Source organism: Oryx dammah, unplaced genomic scaffold, assembly GCF_014754425.2.
Source record: "Oryx dammah isolate SB20612 unplaced genomic scaffold, SCBI_Odam_1.1 HiC_scaffold_22, whole genome shotgun sequence".
Lineage (NCBI taxonomy): Eukaryota > Metazoa > Chordata > Mammalia > Artiodactyla > Bovidae > Oryx > Oryx dammah.
The window spans coordinates 20787640-20808211 of NW_024070206.1; the positions used below are offsets into that span (position 1 = coordinate 20787640).

At 48.6% G+C, this 20572-nt stretch overlaps 1 protein-coding gene across 6 annotated transcripts in view; it reads right to left on the reverse strand.

The window, feature by feature from the left end:
- Positions 1 to 20572, reverse strand: part of PTPRM (protein tyrosine phosphatase receptor type M) — a 660655-nt gene that overhangs the window by 1768 nt on the left and 638315 nt on the right. For all 6 annotated transcript variants that reach the window (XM_040264647.1, XM_040264643.1, XM_040264646.1 and 3 more), the window contains 3 exons: positions 17316 to 17441; positions 15133 to 15296; positions 7400 to 7535 (listed from right to left, as the gene is read on the reverse strand). In XM_040264647.1, the coding sequence (XP_040120581.1) occupies positions 7400 to 7535; positions 15133 to 15296; positions 17316 to 17441 (426 nt within the window). The remainder of the gene's footprint in view (positions 1 to 7399; positions 7536 to 15132; positions 15297 to 17315; positions 17442 to 20572) is intronic.

Here is a 20572-nt window from a genome sequence, read left to right on the forward strand (position 1 = left end):
TGCCCCCAATCCCTCCAGTACTTTGGCCACCTCATGCGAAGAGCTGACTCATTGGAAAAGACTCTGATGCTGGGAGGGATTGGGGGCAGGAAGAGAAGGGGACGACAGAGGATGAGATGGCTGGATGGCATCACTGACTCAATGGACGTGAGTTTGAGTGAACTCCAGGAGTTGGTGATGGACAGGGAGGCCTGGCGTGCTGTGATTCATGGGGTCACAAACAGTCGGACACGACTGAGCGACTGAACTGAACTGAACTGAAATACCAGGTACCCTGACCTGGCCCCTGACTCTGACAAGTCCATGGTCCAACGAGGAGGATGAGACAGGGACCCAAGGGCCCCCAAGAGGCAGAGCTGAGTGGGGCCCATGAATGGTTCCCAACATGGGTGCAGTGGAGAGGGAGCAGCGGTTCTCAGGAGAGATGTGAGGGGGTGGCAGGTGACGGGGAGCTGGAGGAGGAGCGTGTGGACTGGGGGAGGTGGACACTAAGTGCCTTGGATTGCCCAGGACAGTCTTGACTGATGCCTGTTATCTTGGCAGAATGGGTAGTTGAAGCTTTGCTTGCTCTCTAAAGTCTCCCAGTCTGAATGGTAAAGCCTGTGGGCCTCCTGACTGTGGTCTTCCTGGCAGGCTGCCCAGGTAGAGATGGCAGAACAGGGACAGGCACTGGAGGCAACGTCTGATGCCCCTTGGGAGCCACATCCCAGTTCTTAATGGAGCAGTGAACTCATTTCTCTTGAGCGCAGCTTTCTCAGATCCCGGACCAGCACCTGCACAAGTTTTCAATCCACATTCTAGGATTTGTTATTTCGGGATCTGATACTTCTATTTTCAGAATATTTATAAGAAATCACTCAAATTTAAAAATCCTGATGCTGTCAGCTCATGGCTGACACTGGCTGAGGCGAGCTCCAATCATTGCCGTTTTTGTGAATCACAGAGACAATTCTTTTTTTCTTTTTCGTGGAAACCTAAGAGATCATTCCTTCTTGCAGAAACGTGATTTTGTACAAAGCTAGCTGTGCAGTTAGTTTCAATGCCGACTATGGACCGTCCTCTTAACAGAGTGTTATGCATGCTCAGTTGTGTCCGACTCTCTGCGACCCCATGGACTATAACCCACCAGGCTCTTCTGTCCATGGGATTCTCTAGGCAAAAATACTGGAGTGGCTTGCCATTTCCTGGATCTTCCTGACCCAGGGATCAAATCTGAGTCTCCTGGATTGGCAGGTAGCTTTATTACTGCTGATTCTTAACACGGTAAGATGCACTTACAGGGCCATGTGGCTGCTGCTTTGGGTCAAAGGTGAATGAGGAAGCCAGGAAGGGGTTTTGGGTTCATCCCAAGGGGCGGCTGTGTGTGGGGGTAATCAGTGGAGGTGCCCCATCATAGGCATGACTACAGTTTTTCAAAATGAGTTATCTCTCTCATCTCATCCTTCCTAAATAGGCTGCTAGCTCCACAGACTCTGATGACTGGTTCTGTACAGGGAATGAGCAGAAGGATCACAAATTGCTGGTCCCCTCCCCCAGGCACCTCGAAAAACACCTGAAATCATCCCACTTGGAACCTGATTACACTTGATCACCAGATATAGCCTGTCTTTGGCAGTTTCTTCGCTTTTGAACAGTATAATTAAGCCACGTGAACCATCTCTGCTTCAGGGGAGAAAGGGCGTTTATGCTTTGGTCCCAGGATTTCCCAATCTGGGTGACATTAGCTGATGACGTGAGCATCTTTGTGCTGGACCACAACCAGGGCAACTGGCAACTCCTCTTCAAGACCCCTGCCCCCACCTTCACTTCAGATGCTCCTTGCTCTCACAAAACAGGGAGAAAGTGAAACTTGAAAGGATACCCCACATGAGGTCACGCTGTAAGAGTCCCTGCCCTCAGGGAGGGCATGGGAGGCCTTGGTGCTGGTGAGCGGCTGCAGGCAGCTCCCCCAAAGGCCAGACAGTGCCTTTGTCTGCGAAACGTGGCCCCACAGTCAGTCTATCACTTCAAACACCCCACGTCACCTGAGAAGTTTCAAAAAGACTGTGCACTCACCTGGGGCAGAGTTTCCCCCTCTCCACCTCTGCACACACACACCTGCTTTTGGAAATGAACACCTCTCTCCACCCTTGCACACACACACCTGCTTTTGGAAATGAACACCAGCTTCAGTCTCAGCTGGATCCTTACTGACAAGCAGAAAAACGCTTCTGCCCGACATGCCTGCCAGGAGGGGAGGTGGGCCCATGTGCCAATAACCTCAGGTGGGACTGTTCGGATCAGTGTTCCCAGGGGTTCGCACCGGGTGACCAACCTACCTGTGCCTATGAGACCCCCGGGGGGCAGCTGCCTGTCTCTGATGATAGATGGCTGGGTCGTTACGCTCAGTATAGCTTTGAAAGAGTCTGAAGCACTTTCTCCCTTTCCAAGGCCACATACTGTCTGTGCATCTGGTTCTTTAATCAGACCCATTGGCCTGTGGCCGCTGTCTTCCCTGGTCCAGGGAGCAGCAGATCTCCCTGTTCTCGGGTCCAGTAAAGAGAAGAAATGGGAAGTGGGCTTGGCCTGCCCCACCAGCGTGGCCATACTACAGGGCTGGCCTCTTATCCTCTGAGCTGTGCTTCTCACCTGCGGCACACCACCCAGGCTCTGTCTATCCCCATCTTCTGGGGCGCGGCCGGGTTCCTGGATCTGTGAAGTGCCAGGTGATCCAATGTGTGGGCGGGCCGAGGGCCTTTCTAGACCACCCATGACCTTTCTTATCCTCGGCTGCACATCAGGTCACCTGAGGCGCTTGTCCCACGGCTGCTGAAGCCAGGTCCATGTCACCTGGATCAGTCTCTGGGGCGGGCCTGGGGCTCAGAATTTTTTAGAGGTTCCATTACAGAGAAGTCAATGTCATAGAGATAGAGACTAGAACTGTCGTTGTCAGGGGAGGGGCAAGTGGAGTGATGCTGGTGAAGGTACAAATTTTCAGTTATAAGAGAAGTGAATTCCACAGCTCTACCATACAGCACGGCGACCAGAGTTAATGATATGGAACTGTATCCTTGAAACTTGCTGACCACGGATTGCAAGTGTTCTGACCACAAAGAGTCAGCTGCACTCACTCCAAGAGGCCACAGTCGTGCTGATCACCGTGGTCTAGGGAACCACTCCACAACGGGTGAGTGTGTCAAGTCAGCACGTTGGCCAGAGCTCCCACTGCCTCCCGGGGAAAGTAACTTTCTCGGGTAAGATCTGGCTCCTAAAGGCTGCTTCTCTGTTAACACAGAGACCTGGGAACTTCAAAGCCAAGTGCAGAAGCAAAGGTGAGAAAGGACTGCGTGTTGAAGCAGCTGGTTTCCCAGCAACCGAACGAGAGGCAAAGTGGCTCAGCGCGGGGGACTCCGTCTGCGTCTGACCAGGTCAGTAGCGCCAGTCTCAGGCTGACTGTGGCAGTAGGCCTCTCAGGGATCCAGGCCTTTGATGAGGGCTGGAGGCTGGCTGAAGAGGTGGATCACTGAGAAGTTGTGCAGCAAGAGGGGTCAGGAGACAAACCCAGTGGCCCTGCTGCATCAAAACATCTTGCTGTTGTTTAGTCGGTCAGTCCTGCTGGATTCTTTTGTAACTCTGTGGACTGTAACCTGCCAGGCTCCTCTGCCTATGAGATCTCCCAGGCAAGAATACTGGAGTGGGTTGCCACTTTCCTCCTCCAGGGGATCTTTTCCACTCAGGATCGAATCTGGGCCTCCTGTATTGGCATTGGATCTTTTACCGCTGTGTCACTAGGGAAGCCCATCAAGATATCTAGTCTTGTGTTAAAATGATTTTGCTTCCTGGCAATCCACTGCCTTTTCCCTGGAGCCTCCAGACCTAAACATTGGAAGAAATAAATCCGTAGGCCCTCTGACTCTCCCTTGAGAGTGCCATGCTTCAAAACGGATGGGGAAGTTTCTAACTCAGACACAATTTGGAAAAATAATCAGAGCCTCAAGGGGAGATGGAGATGGGCCCACTTTGATCCCCTCGGAACATTCATCTTGCCCTGATGGGGGGATGGGGGGATGGGGGTTGTGGCAGCATGTTTTGGGGTCTGAATGGAAGGATGAGCAGACCCAGAGGGGCCTGGCCCTCCTGCCTCCCCACGCCCACCTGCCTGCCTCCTGGCGGCCAGCATGGGGTCTGTTCTAGGGTGCCCTGGCTCTCGCCTCCTCCTGCAAAGAGACAGCTAGGAGAGAGCTTCTCAGCTACTGGTATCACATTCTCTACTTAGGAGAGATTCGAGTCTTGGATGGTCTTTTATGCCCAATACAACTGTGCCAGGTTTTATCACCCTGACCTGAATTAGTTCTCTCAGCCAACACACACACACACACACACACACACACACACACACACACACACACACGAGCGCCAAACTAAACAGAAAGTGTACTCACAGCAAAAACAAACACGCCAGCGACAAGAGCCCTGATTCAACTCAAGAAGCTTCAAGCCCACTGAAAAGAGCACCATGACATTTTCCCTCTGGTCACCAGACAAGATCTGCTATCCCGCCAGGAGGCACCGTGACAGATTCATCAGACATTTTTCTCAGGAAACTGCAGGACTTTCTTACATTTCTCAGCCGCTGAGCTTATCATAAAACTGGTGTGGATCTTCGGGGTTCTGGGAACCCGAGAATCCTGTTTCTTCCTCAGAACCACACAGGAATAGAGAAACACCCAGGTTATGATGGGAACGTGGGCTGCAGTCAGGAGCTGCCTTCATGGAAAAGCACCCCATCCTGCAGTCTGCACCATGAATCTGGGAAAGGCCTTGCTGCTTCTGCCCCAAAAACTCATGAGCGAAGGAAGCTCAGCAGAGCCGTTCAGGGAAAGGCCTGGAAGGGTCTGTTTCTAACGATGTGCTTAACTCAGGCTGCAGTGAGAAGGGGATTACACTTTTTAAAAAAAGTCAAGGTCACTTTACTCAGATGCCAACTAATGTTTGGAAGCTACACACCTGTCCCCGAATCAGGGCATCAAATACCAAATGATGTCTCAGAATAGTTTCATTTATGCATCTGTTTCCAGCCTCTGCCAATCTGCTTATCTGTCCTAAACTTGGGCCACTCTAACTGCCCTCAGCCCAGAAGATGGAGAATTCTGGGTGGGGGAACTCTAAAATTCAGGGGGGTCCCCAGGAGTGGTTAGATGGCATCACCAACTCAATGGATGTGAGTCTGAGCAAACTCCGGGAGATAGTGAAGGACAGGGAAGCCTGGCGTGCTGCAGTCAGTCCATGGGGTCACCAAGCATCGGACATGACTTAGTGACTGAACAACAACCCGGGGAGTGAGACAGTCCTCTGACCAGTGAAGTCTGGGCACAGAACCTGGCCCATCCACATGAAATCTGCACTGTGTGAAAGGCACGTGTACGTACCACGGGTATACATGCTACTGCTCCCGAAGCCTCCTCGCTTGCACCCAGTGCTTTTTTCACCTGCATCAGGTGGGCTGCTGGTCACACTGTGCCCTGTAGACACCTGCAGTCTTAGGGACGGGCTTTCTCACCTGGGGCACTTCCAAAACACTTTCATGCATGTCGTCACAGGGGATGATCTCAACAAAACAACATCATCCCTGGTTACAACTCAGGCTCGGGAGAGTTGAGTGACATGCCCAAGGTGATGTCAAGGTTATCTGTCTGAGGTCACTTCACTTGAATGAGCAGAGCTGAGAGTAGAAGGCAGGTTTGAGGGGCATCCCCAGGGCAGGATGGGGAAAAATGGAAACAGTGACAGATTCTATTTTCTTGGGCTCCAAAATCACCATGGACAGAGACTGCAGCCATGAAATTAAAAGATGCTTGCTCCTTGGAAGAAAAGCTATGACAAACCTAGACACCATATTAAAAAGCAGAGATATCACTTTGCTGACAAAGGACCATATAGTCAAAGCTATGGTTTTTTTCAGTAGTCATGTATGGATGTGAGAGTTGGACTATAAAGAAGGCTGAGCACCGAAGAATTGATGCTTTTGAATTGTGGTGCTGAAGAAGACCCTTTAGAGTCCCTTGGACTGTAGGAAGATCAAAGCAGTCAACCCTAAAGGAAATCAACTCTGAACATTCATTGGAAGGACTGATGCTGACGCTCCAAAACACTGGCCACCTGATGGGAGCCGACTCATTGGAAAAGACACTGATGCTGAGATAAGATTGAGGGCAGGAGGAGAAGGGGGCAACAGAGGATGAGATGGTTAGATAGCATCACCGACTCAGTCGATATGAGTCTGAGCAAACTCCGGGAAATAGTGAAGGACAGGGAAGCCTGGCGTGCTGCAGTCCACGGGGTCACAAAGGGTCGGACACGACTTAGGGACTGAACAACCACCACCCAGGGCAGGGTGGGGAGTAGTGGTGCGGGGGGTACAGCCCTTTCTTTGCAGAAGCCAACATGGTAATTGCTGACGGTTTTGAGAGTCTGCACCTGGCCAAAGAGGTTCCTGTTTGTTAAATTCCCAGGGCAGCACATGCTTCTGGAAACTAGAACAGCTCATGAAGCACTCAGCACGTCTATGGGGGAAGCAGATGGCCCTGGATGCTGAGCAGGGCTCGGGTGGGTCCCAGGAGCTGGCCATCATGGGTGGGGCCATGGCTGTTTCCTCCGCTTCAGCATGACTCTCCACTCCCTCTTTAGTCCCGTTAAGGTATTTACAATGTAAAGCAGCTTTCCAAGCTCCTCAGGGACTCCACCATGTCTTCCCCTCCCCATCCCAGGCCGCTCTCTCCACCTTGGGATTAATTCCCCTGTCTCCTTCGGATCCTTCCTCCACTAACAGAGAAATACAAAAACCTCATTGAAAAGCTTCCTCCTTTAAACTGTTCTCCTATTCTCAAGTCACAGCAGTCAGCATTTCAACAGCTCCACACAATAAAGAGATTTCATGAAATTCCCGAAGAAAACCATTCCACCTTGTCCTTTGTTTCTCCACCTCTTTCATCCTCTCCTCAGATACCCGCCGTAATTAAATGCAATCGTCCGGATGTCAAACTCCAATTCCCAGCTTTGATAAATATTAGGTGATTAAGCTATTTATAAAATCTGTAATTTGAAAATCTGGCATTTCATGTGCTATGATTATTTCTTCTCCGTGAAGACCAAGTGCTTAGCCATGTGGAAGGTGCTGCTGAGAATGGCAATTAATCAGGATGTGTGCTTGTGTCAACTATTTCTACACGTCAGATGTGTTGAGAGGAGCCTACTGGTGAAAAGGCAAGAGGAAGGGAGAAGGAAGGAGAAAAACTCGGATGAACACAGCGAATGCACCGTGAACATGAGCCTCTCCCACCAGGGAGCAGACTGAGCTAACCAGGAACGGCTCCCCACCCCCTCCAACTCTAAGTGGGACGATAGATAGACAGGGTCCTACCAGCAGGTCCACCATGTTGGGCTTGTTGTTCCTCAGTGTCTTCACGGCATGGAAGACGTCCACCGTCCGCTGGTGCCGGAGCATCTCACAGACGATGCTGATGGCACAGAAGGTCCCACTGCGGCCGCCCCCGTTCCTGCAGGAAGAGGAGAGGCAGGTGGTGGGTCTGGGTCACCCTCACAGCGCATGTATCACACCACCTGGTCACACCTGCTGCCCAAGCCCTCCTGGCCAGGATGCTTCACCCGAGCAAGTCCCTCTACCTGATGCAAGCAGAGCCCAGAGCCCACAGGTCACCTGACCAGAGGTGATGGTTGGAACCTGGCCTGCTCTCCCAGCTCCACCTCTGCCCCCACGAGGTGACCTGATATGGCAGCTTTATGCAAAGCTGCATAAGGCCCACAGGAAAGTTTTCAATATACAAACATCTCATGCCGTGTCTGCAGGAAAACTGGGATGGGTGTGGGTTATGCTCAAAGATGGATTTGGCCTCAAGACAATCTATTAGCATTTCATGCTTTATCTCTAAAATATAAATGAAACAGGAGGGAAGAGGGCAGCGCACAACCTTGGAAAGAATGACGCAGCCAGAGAGCACAGCATAAACTGATTAGATCCAAATGGGTACTAGAAGGCAGACACATCAACTTGACTAAACCTTGATCCTCAGTTCAAGCTCATTGCAACACATCAGCAAGCTAAATGACACCCAGAGGCGCCATGGCAGTTCCAAAAAGGACCATCAAAGACCAAAAAGTGGGCGGTGGCCCAATCCCTGGAAATCCCCGCCCCTTCTCCAAATAGTTGGAATAATTCTCCCACTCACTAGTCTAGGAAATTGCCCATCCCACAAAAGGTAATCATAACCATAGTTTGAGACTGCCACACTTGCTCTCTGCTATGGCCCACGCTCTGGAGCGTGTTTCTCTCTGAATAAATATACTTCCTACCTATCACTTTGTCTCACTGAATACTTTCTGCGATGAGAAATAAAACCTGAAAACCTGGGTTTCATTAGGTCCTGAAACCAGGTCTGTGATCTCAGTTGGAAGACCGTGGGTTTTGGCTGGGTTCCAGTCCCAATTTGAGATAAACGGCTTCATAAGGGCTCTTTCAAAATAAAACTTTCTATTTTGGATTAATTTTAATTGTACAGAATCACTGTAAAAATAGCACAGAGAGTTCTCTCCATGTCCACCTTCCCTGATGGGAAGGTCTTACATAACCGCAGCAAATGGTCAAAACCAGGAAGTTAACACTGGTATAATGCTATTGACTAAATTACAGACCCTGGTCAAGGTGTCCAATTTTTCTACAACCGTCCTTTTTTCTGGTCCAGGATTTAGTCCAGGACCCACCTAGCATTTAGGCATCACATCTCTTCAGTGTCCTCGGTCTTCCCTTGTCTTTTTTGACCTTGACACTTTGAAAGAGGACTGGTCGGTCAGTTGTTTTGCAGAATATGGAATACAGAATGAGATGCAGAAAACAGCCACGGTCCCCCATCCACGATTTGAGAAGTCATCACAAAATACAAATTGTAGAAAGTACCTTCATTTTGATTCATCTGATGCTTTCTCATCATTGAACATGAGGTTATGCACTTTAGCAAGAAAACCATGGAAAGGCTGTCGCCTCCTTCGAAGGTTCATGGTGTTGAACTGTCTTGTTGCTGGCGATGCTGACCTTGGTTGCTTATTAAGATGGTGGATGTCTGGCAGATTTTTTCACCATGTAGTCATGATGCTTCTCTTTGTAGTTAATAAGTATCTTGGGAAAAATACACTGGGATTATGTAACTGTCTTGCTCTCCTCAAAGTTTCCTTCACTGTTATTAGTGCCCATTTAGGGATCCTGTCTACAACAGTGTTCACTGTGCTGCTCAGTGCTTTTTCAGTCATTCAGTCGTGTCCAACTCTTTTCAATCCCACAAACTGCAGCACGTCAGGCTTCTTTGCCCTTCACCATCTCCCTGAATTTGCTTAAACTCATATCCATTGAGTCAGTATTGTCATCCAACCATCTCATCCTCTCGTCCCTTTCTCTTCCTGCCTTCAATCTTTCTCAGAATCAGGATCTTGTCTAATGAGTCGGCTTTTCGCATTAGATAGCCAAAGCATTGGAGCGTCAGCTTCACCATCAGTCCTTCCAATGAATAGTCAAGGTTTATTTCCTTTAGGATTGACTGGTTTGATCTCCTTGCTGTCTAAGGGACTCTCAAGAGTCTTCTCAAGCACCACAGTTTGAAAGCATCAATTCTTCAGAGCTTAGCCTTCTTTATGGGCCAACTCTCACATCCATACACGACTCCTGGAAAGACCACAGCTTTGTCTCTACGGACCTTTGTCAGCAAAGTGACGTCTCTGACATCTGCCTAATTGGTTTCCACGTCCCTCTTTCCTTCTACATCCTGCTCTAAAGAGAGAATTCTCAGCCACTGTTTGAAAATTTATTTGCTTATTTATTTCTATTATTTATGTCACTTTAGACTTATACATATCCATTTCATTTCTTTGAGCTAAAATAGTATCCATATTTATTTGTTGCTGAAATTGTTCCAGCTTTGGCCATTAGGAGCTCCATCAGGCTGGTTCCTCCAACCCTTTTCAAGCATGTCCTTACTTTCTAGAAACATGAGATTTTCTAACTGGTCCTGTAACTTCTCCCTTGTACCAGCTCTGGAATCAACCACTTTTCCAAGGATGTAAAGGACCTTTTTTTTTTTTTTTAAATAAACACAATACCATTGTTATTACAACTAAAATAAACACTACAGTTTAATGGAATCAAATTTCTAGGTACTGTCTAAATTCCCCAGGTTGTTTTAGACTTTTTCTTACAGTTGACTTTTTCAAATCCTCATCCAAGCAAAGTCCACACTGCATTCAGTTGACAAGTCTTGCAAGTTTATTTTAATCTGTGGGTTCTTTTTGCTCTCTCATTTTTTCCTCTTGGCAATTTATTTGTTGAGGAAACAGGGTCATTTTCCCTGCAGACAGCCCCACATTCCGGGTTGTTCTCATTCATTGCATCTCTGAGAATCATTTAACCTACCAATCTCTAATCCTGTGCTTTCTGTTAGTTGGGATGTTTCATAAGAATTCAGGATTTTTTTCTTTCTGGATAAATATACTTTATAAGTGAACTTTCATTAGGAAGCAGGCATAGGATATCAACTTGTTTTATGATTTTAAGATTGATCACTGTGTTCCAATGCCAGCTTGATTATCCCATGCTTAAGTTCCAAATCAGTTTTTTAAATAAAGCATAACATACATACAATTAAGCCCACAAGTGGTTAAGTATAGATCCCAGTTAACTTTTGCAAATGCATATAACATTAACTACCATTTGGATCAAGATACAGACCACGATCAGCCCCCTGGATCTCCTCTCCCCAGTATTCCTTCCTCACCAAAACTACCAACACCTTCAAGATAATCTCTGTTCTCATGTCTAGCATCATTAGTTTCTTTTGTCTGTTTTTGAATTTTGTACACATGCAATCATACGGCATATACTCTTTGAGTCTGGCTTATTTTGTTTAACATTATCTGTGTGAGAAGCACCCATGTTGTATCAGTAGTTTGTCCTCTTACATTGTGTGTGTTAGTCACTCAGTTGTGTCCAACTCTTTGGGACCCCATGGACTGTAGCCTGCCAGGTTCCTCTGTCCATGGAGTTCTCCAGGCAAGAATACTGGAGTGGGTAGCTGTTCCCTTCTCCAGGGGATCTTCTGGACCCAGGGATTGAGCCCAGGCCTCCCACATTGCAGGCAGTTCTTTACCATCTGAGCCACCAGGGAAGCCTTTTCTTCTTACGTTGCTGAGAATAAGTCCATTGAGTGGATATACTACTGCATAATTTCTTTATCTAGGAGCTGACGAATGTTTGGGCTGTTTGCAGTTTCCCATATTATGAATATGTTTGCTATAAGCACGTCTCCTATTGCATCTATGAGTCATTTTTGCAGTCAGTTGAGCTCACAGCAGAAGAGCTCAGAGGATATATTTATATTTAGCTTTGCTAAATGCTGTTAAAGGGCTTCCCAGGTGGTGCTAGTGGTAAAGAATCCTCCTGCCAATGCAGGAGACAGAGACATAGGTTTGATACCTGGGTCGGGAAGATCCCCTGGAGGAGGGGATGGAAACCCACTCCAGTATTCTTGCCTGGAGAATCCCATGGACAGGGGAGCTTGGTGTGGGCTACAGTCCACAGGGTTACAAAGAGCTGGACATGACTGAAGCGACTTAGCATGCACGCACGCACACACGTACGCTATTTAAATGGTTCCAAAATGGTTGTATTGTGCTTACTTTGTTCCAACAGTGTTTGGGAGTCCAGTTACTCCACAGTCTCCCAACACTTAGGACCAGTTATTTGTTTAAATTTTAGACATTCTGGTGAGAATGTAGGGGCATCCAATTTTGCTGTATTTTAATGCATATTCTCCTGAAAACTAATGATGCCTTTTCTATGCTTATTGGCTATTTGCATATTCTTTTTGAAAAAATGAAGTTCTCGTCAAGCATTTTGCCCAACGGTTGGACTGTGTCCTTTTCCTGTCGAATTCAGCAGTTCTTTGGCATGCTGGCTATGAATTCACCGTCAGATGTCCTGTCTTCTGTTTCCACTCTCCTTGGATGAACGGGAGCGCTCAGCTTTCACGATCCAATTTACCAATGTCTTCCTTTACGGGCGCCGTTCTGTGTCCTGCGTAACTCATCTCTGATCACTCCTTCGGGTGAAGATTTTCTGTAGAAGCTCTGCTGTCTTCCTTCGCAGGTCTGCACTGAAGACAGCATGCACTGGAGATGCTCTCCCGGCAGCGTGAGAAGGGAGGCCACTGCCTTGCAGGTGGTGTGCTGCTGCGGGACCCTGCTGTGAGTCAGGGGACCCGAGGTGTGGCTGCTCCTGGATTTTCTCTTCTGCTCTTTAGTCTCTTATCTCTCTGCATTGACACCTCACTGTTTCTCCTCCATTGGCTTTTCACCTAACGCTTTCAGCAGCTGTCGATGACCACTGTCTACATCCATTACTTTCATCAAGGGTTGAAAAAGCATGAGACTTTAATTCTATCCATTTCAACTAGTTTTATTAGCTGGAAGACGTGTATAAGGAAAAAGAATTCCCTGCTTGCTTTCTGTGAACCATTCAGTTCACAGCCCTGAAGGGCGTCCTGGGAATGGATGCTCTGCCCAAGGCCAGTAGGTGGCACTGCGCTATACTGAATAGGAAGAAGTTCTCATCTGGGGGGCGGTGGGGACAGCAGGTTGCCTGTGGGTCAAAGCAACGTCTCCTGGCCTGAACTGGAGGATACCAATTCAACCTAACTCTGTTCCTACAACTAAAACACCTTAGATTAAGATTTTAAAATCTTAACAAAAGTCAGCATTGTCCCCAGCCTGGGTCTCACACCTGGCCCCCGTGATATAGAGAGAGTAAATGGCAGCCCCAAGGCAACAGCTGGAACTTCAGAGTTGGAGGGAGGATGGTTCCCAGGGAAAAGTCCAGGTTCTCTCAGCAGGAGAAGGGGCCAGGGGCTTGGCTGGCAGGAGGGCAGAAGCAGCAGGTGCCTGCCGTGTCCACTGGGTGAGAGAACGGCCACTGTCTTAGGTATCATGTGGGCAGGGGGTGGAACTGTTCAGTCTGGGCTCACAGCCGTGCCTTGGAGAGTGTGTCTACATGGTGGCCTATGAGGTGCAGTGACTTAATGGGTCTTTGCATTTTCCCCCCAGGCCTCTCTTGGGGCCTCAGATCTCCCACTATCGGGATGTAGCCCCCTGTTTTTGTTCTGTTATGATAAAAAATTTTTTTTTATTGTGGCAAAAGTCACATGACATAAAACATACTATTTTAACCATATTTAACTGTGCAGTTCTGTGGCACTAAGTACCTTCACAATGTACAACTCACCATCATCCATAGCCTGAAAACTTTCACCTTCCTAAAATGAAACTCTGTCCCCGTTAAATGCTAGCTCCCCATTCTCCCCCACCCTCGACCCCTGGCACCTACCAAGGGACTAACACTTTCTGACTCTATGAGTCTGACTATTCTAGGTACACCTTGTATAAGTGGAATCAATCAGTACTTGTCTGCACCTACTGTATACTGGAATGCATTTTTAAGATGAACTTTTAATACTTGTGGGACGCAGCTGGCCCTGGTCAGGAAGCTTCTAGGAAGTGTGATGTTTCTAGTTCCAGAGGCTGGCAGGCTCCTGATGCAGAAATCGGTAACCACAAACTGTATTTGCACTCCCAAGAAAACCCAACCGACAGAATACAAGCTCTCACTAAAATGTCGATTATCCTCACCAGGGCTGTATCACCTCACACAGGTGACCCTCTGACCTTATTCTGATCAGAAGTTAAGTCTGCAAGTAGAGGAATAAAAACGGGGATGGGAGCAGTTCATAGATCCTTCTGGACGTTTTCTTGGTGGAGATGATTTTAATGAACTGGGTCCCTGAGAAGGAAGGGGAAGGTGGAGGGGAGGAGTGGGGGGACTTCTGATGAAGGGCCGGTGTCCGTTGCTTCATTAGACTGTTTCTGAGGGGACAGCGGCTTCCTGCCACATTCAGTGCTGCGAGGTGGCAGAGTCCTGGGTTCCCAGATCCGGGGTGGGGGGTGAGGGTAGGGGCCATCTTGCAAGATACTGCAGCGAGCAGAGTAACGAGCCCTCGGCCATGCTGGTTGCTATAACCAGGGTCAGTTTCCCTGGAGCAGAGCTTTGTCTTCCCTTCAATTTGGGAAAGAGCTCCCTGTGAGCTTGATAACAACGCTCCACCGAAAAGAGAAGGAAGCTTATACTCAGTGTCCACAGACTCCCCATCTCCCCAGACTGCGAGGCTTTCTAATCGCTGCCCATTAAGCCACCTCCAGCTGGTTGATTAGCTCCTATCCTCGCCCATGAGAAGATGCAGGTGAAAGTGCTTTGAAAAGCACGCAGACTCGAGCCACGGCTTGCAACCTCGGCCTCATGCTGAAATAATCCGGGAGTTAAAAAAGTACTGTTGCCCGGTCTTCCTACCCCCCGAGATTTGGATTTAATTGTTTTGCTGTGGCCTGGGCATTGTTTATTTGTTTTTTAAAGCTCCCCAGATGTGCAGCCAAGGATCTCCCATTTTAGCACTTGTTAAACTTGCCTGTCTGGAGACCAGTCTGCAGACCCTGACTGTAACCAAATCTTCCCAATATATATCTATCCCCAGGCAAACAAAACAAAGCAAAACTCTCTTAAAACCACAAAGAAGAAGGAAACAGTTCCTCTGAAACCTCTGTCATGAAATCCAACAGAATCACCAATGAGTGCGCTGGTAAACCAGTTCTGCCATAACGGGGAGGGCCCCTTGACTGTGGCATTTGCTGACGTCCGTGACATAAACACGTCTGCCACTGAGGATTTTAGGTTACCAACAGTTTCACAACCAGCTCAGAAAATTCTCCGAAGCTTAACAACATGCTCTCAAGAGCTGGAAGGAGCTCACTGAATCCACCCAGGTATTTTTTTTTGGAGGCAGCAGCTCCCAGTCACAAGGTTGGGGCTCAGTTTATAGCAGCGACACCCCCTCCAAAGGTAAAATACGCACGTGCTTGTTTTCTGCAAAGTAACGAATGGACTGATGAGCTGGCGCCCAGACCTGCTTACTTCTTCTCCGTTTATAATGAACAGAGGCAGTGAGCTGAGGCGTCAGGGCTGGTGTCAGTCCGGTGGGTGTGTGTACTCACAGGCAGTGCACGACCGTGCGTCCCTCCCCGCCGTTGTACTCCTCCTGCCACTTGTCCACCTGGCGGATGAGCTTTAGGAAGGAGCGCTTGGACACCGGCGTGTCCCTGTACATTGGCCAGCCCAGGAACTGGAACTGCTGAACCATCCGGTACCCGTCCTGGGGCTGCAGAGGGCCGGCAATCGGAGGGGAGTGGAGACAAAAAGAAGCAGGCATTACTCTCAGGGCCAAGCTCCAGCGTGCTGACCCCACCTCCTCATGCCAATGTGCCCCAGGGAAGGAGGGCCTGCCTGTAATTAACGAATGGACCGTCTATGGCCCGAGGAGTTAGGAGTCTGAATCGAGAGCTGATATAAAACACCAGGTGTTTCCAATGGGAGGCCAGACAGAAGCAAAGTGGAATAATCACAGCTTTGCAAACGCTGCACGAAAAACAGCACACGACCTGAGCTCTGACCACACTGGGCTGAGAGTGGTAAATAGGCTTGACTTTAATTACAGGTAAACTAAAGGTAAAGGATAAATTGTGATCTGGCAATGCCTGTAAGTTCAGAGTGTTACAGATGACACTCTGTGTCCTGGGAGTATAACACAGTTCTGCTCACTGGCATGACTCTTGCTAAGATACCAATAGTTAATCTTTCATCATAATTAAATAGAATTATGTGTATGTGCTCAGTTGCTCAGTCGTATCCAACTATGCAACCCCATGGACTAAAGCTCGCCTGGCTCCTCTGTCCATGGGATTCTCCAGGCAAGAATATTGGAGTGGGTTGCCATGCCCTCCTCCAGGGGATCTTCCCGACCCAGGGATTGAAAAGAACCTGTGTCTATCTCCTGAGTCTCCTGAACTGGCAGGAGGATTTAAATAGAATTTTAGGAGTCAAGAAATAATCAGGCCACATGATTTTAGTCTGACTCTCTTGGGCTAAATCTTCTGTGGCTGCCAGTAGCACCCAACACAGGGCATCACTCTTGTTTCCTTCCTGGCTGTACCCCCACCAAACCCCACAGCTCTTGGCCTCCCTTCCTGCCAGACTCTTGCTGATGCAGGCTCCAGGTTCAGTCCTTGGGTCCCTTTCTCTTCTCCACTTTTCTCTGGAAGGTTTCATTCAGTCTCATGACTTTAACTATTCCAGTGAGTCCTCAATCTGGGTCTCCAGACCTTGCTCCTGAACTTCACCCTCACAGATTCCAAGGTCTCCACGATATTCCAATGCAGACATCAAACAGTCACTTCAAACCCAGCACATACCCAGCTGACCTGCCTTCTGTCCATGCATGCTCTGACCCCTTACAATCCTGTTACCTGCACAGCTTTCCCTAACCTGGTTAATGTCTGTTCCGTCCAGTTCTCAGGACCAACATGCTGAGAGCTGCTCCTGAGTCCCTGGGATCCAACCGATCAGCTCATCCTATCCTATCGGCTCTGAGGCCAGAATGTATCGGAGTCCCTCCACCTCCCCCCGCCCACTACCGCTCTGTCTACCCTTGTCCTTTCCCACCTGGATTATTACAACAGCCTCCTGACCCGCTCTCTCACTGTCTGTCCTCAGCACAGACGCCAGGCCTGCCTTCTAAAAGCTCAATTACAGCTCGAGACTCTTCCACTTGGGACCCTGCGGCGGCACCTCCTTTCCTTTAGCGTGGAAGCCCCGATCCTGGAGGTGGCCTGCAGGGCCCTACGTGACCTCTGCCTCCTGGACCCCAACCTCAGCCCCAGCAGCTACTCCCGCCTTCGCCTCCTGGGCTGTGGACACATCTGCCACCTTGCTGTTATGGGACTCACCAGACAATCCCCCCACCTCAGGGCCTTTGCACCGACTATCATTTCTGCCCCCAAAGCCAACTGCACGAGAGCACATGGCTGCCCCTCACGCCTGCCAGGCTGCATTCATACGGCCCCTCTGCTCACACTCTGGTCCAGGCCTGGCACCTTCTGCTTTCCCATTTTTCTCCTACAGCACACAGTACCTTCTAGCAAATCTAGCAGATAATCTTTGTGTCTCTGTCTCTTCCCTTTAGAACGTAAGCTCCACAGGATCAGGGAACTTTGTTTTGTTCACAGACTCCTAGAAGGGCCTTCAGGCTCCCAGAACACTGACTGACCTAGACCATCTACCCAGTCAATTGATGAGAAAATAATGAAACCGCAACACCAGCCATGGTGGTTGCAGAACTTACTCGCGCTGCGTTGTAGATTCGGAATATCCTACTGATGATGTCTTCTTCCAGGTCAGCAGAAACAAACTCCACCTGGATGGGGCCGTGTCGGTGGACTCCGTTCTCTGGCCAGTACTGTGGACACAACTGGATTCAAAACACAGAAACACGAGGTTAATGAGCAGAGTACATTTACTGCTCATGTCTGGGTAAGGTCACTACCAGCATCAGGCCCCAACACCCCTCATTCACTTCAGCTCCTTTCCTTTCTCTCTTCCGTCCCCCAAGTCGACCTGTTGACTTTCTTGTTGGGTGAGCCCTTAACTACCCCCTGTCCATCTAGTACTTTTTTCTCTATTTTCTGTGAAAGCATCACTAAGCCACGAGGAATTCTGCCTCCCAAGGAGGTCACGTGGGCACTACTGAATACCATCACTGTAAGATCTCTCTTGTCACTGAAAGGCTCTCTTCTCCAGCCCTGGGGAGATGCCCTGAGCTGCCATTATAAGATCAAAGACATTTGAGATGACCCACTTGACACCCCAATCTCCAACCTTCCATCTGGGCCCGCCTAGGAGTATGTAATCACTTTGAGAGCAGGGCTGTTTAGTGACAAAATACTGATAACAGTGTTGGGTTGCATTTTCTCACACTCTGGTCCAAACCCTCCCAGCTCAGACCTAGGAAACACGGCGGAATAAGAGTAACCACTTTGGGCTTCAATTAAAAACTCAATTTCCTAGCATCTCACACTCCAGGTATTGATGACACTGGAGAACCAGGAGTTCTGCCGAAATGTGGAGCAGGTGACGAGTGTGGCAGGCAGGGTGCCAGGCACAATGGCAGATGAGCGAGGGGATCTTGCTTACCACTGCCCTGCAGCAACACTGAACTTGGAGACAGGTGAGAAAAACTCCCGTCTGTTATCACAAATCTTTTCTAAAGCTCTGCAGGCATGTATGCATGCTCAGTTGTTCCACTGTGTCTGACTCTTTGCAACCCCCTGGATGTAGCCCGACAGGCTCTGTTGAGTGGGTTGCCCTGCCCTCCTCCAGGGAATCTTCCCAACCCAGGGATAGAACCCACATCTCTTACATCTCTTGTATTGGCAGGCAGGTTCTTTACCACTGAGTCACCTGGGAAGCCTTCCAAAGCTCTGAGACCCTACTTAAAGTCTGAAATGAAGCTTCTTCCAGGACTTGGTATGCAATGATGTTTTGGGAGCAGCATTTAACTATTTTTTTCCAATTTACTAGAGGGACAAATGGCTGGGGGGCAGGGCAAGAGGAAATCACTTCATTATTTTACAGGCTATTTCTTCTGAGCCAAGAGCAGATGAAAACATCTCATTTTAAGCAGAATGATGTACAATGAAGGTGAGAACCTACTGCTTGAAATTCCTTTTTCTGATGACTTTTCTTTTCCAAAGAATCTAAAATCTCATCATGGAAGGTTACAAAGGTTGATTTATATCCAAGATTGCAAGATGGTTTCCAGTGGATCAAATGAAGACATCTCCCTCCCTCTGCTATAGAAGCTAAAGGTTTGAATTTCATGACCAAGAAGGAAAGTAGGATAACTAAGGGTCCTTTTTGCATGAGCTGAGTCTATAGTATTTTAGAAATTACATTTATTTATTTGAAAATAAGGCTTTTGGGCTTCCCAGGTGGCTCAGCAGTAAAGAATCCACCTGCCAATGTAGGAGATACGGATTCGATCCCTGGGTCAGGAAGATGCCACATACCATGGAGCAAACTAAGGCCCCATGCCACAACTATTGAGCCTGTGCTCTAGAGCCTGGGACCTGAAACTACTAAAGCCCATGCTCCCTAGAGCCTGTGCTCAGCAGCTAGAGAAGCCATCACAGAGAGAAGCCCATGCACTGCAACTAAAGGTTAGCCCCAGCTCACGGCAGCTAGAGAAAGTCCGAGCAGCAACGAAGACCCAGCACAGTTAAAAATAAAAATAACTAGCTATATAAAGGGCTTTCCTGGTGGCTCAGTTGGTAAAGAATCCGCCTGCAGAATGGGAGACCTGCGTTTGATTCCTGGGTGGGGAAGATCCCCTGGAGGAGGGCATGGCAACCCACTCTAGTATTCTTGTCTGGATAATCGCTATGGACAGAGGAGCCTGGTGGGCTACACAGTCCATGGGGTTGCAAAGAGTTGGACACAACTGAGCGACTAAGCACACAACTATATAGTAAATAAAAACTTAAAAAAAGATATTGCTTCCACGAAATTTTTCCTTCCTCACCAAAGCGTCTCGGTGACAAGTTATAAAACTGCCTTGTCAAAAGACAGCTCGTTGAAGTTTATTTTCTCTTTGACGCCCCAGGGTACCCATGTTAAAATTAACAGGCATATGATGGGAAGCTGAGTTGGGAAGAGAAGCCCTAGCATGCACATCTGAACTGTCCTGCCCGTTTTCTCCTGATGGAGCCAGCCTTGCTTTCTGTTCGTCCTCCCAATTCAGCCCTCAATCTAAAGCTCGTCACTTTCACCAGAGAAACACGAACGGCCCGGCTGGCGCGGGCTCCTGGATTATGGCATTCTGCATCCTGCCCAAGGAAACCGTGCGGAAAATGGCTTAAATAGTGCATAACACGTCCATGAACTGGGCCTATAAATACTTAAAGCAGCTGAGTGCTATTCTTGCACGATTGCAGAGACTTTCGGTTCAAATGCTCCGTTTAGTGCTCTCTAAAAGGCCGAATCCCAAGAGCATCCTTTCTCTAAACCAGTACCGGCTCCATCTGCTGAGTGGGATGGGGACCTTGGTCTCTCCCACTGGGGTGGCCAAGGCTTGGTATGAGCCCAGACAACTGTGGGTTAGGACGTGACTTTAGAATTCAAGTGTTAGTTGCTTAGTCATGTCTGATATTTTGTGACCCCATGGACTGTAGCTGCCAGGCTCCTCTGTCCATGGGATTCTCCAGGCAAGGATACTGGAATGAGTAGCCAGTCCCTCCTCCAGGGGATATTCCCAATCCAGGGATTGAACCCAGGTCTCCTGCATTGCAGGCAGATTCTTTACTGTCTGAGTTCATGGCTGAGTGACTAACAAGCTTTAGAATTCAACAGTGTCATCTACAAAGAAACTTGTGTAAGCCACTGATGTCTGGTTCACTCATATGGAAAAAAAACAGTCTATCACTGCATTTCAGTATTCACATTAGGGGAAAAACAATGATTCTGAAGAGGGAACACTTGCTTATCCTCTGTCTGTGACCAAGCAATCTTGAATGAGTGGAGCTGAACGCATGGCATTGTGACTTA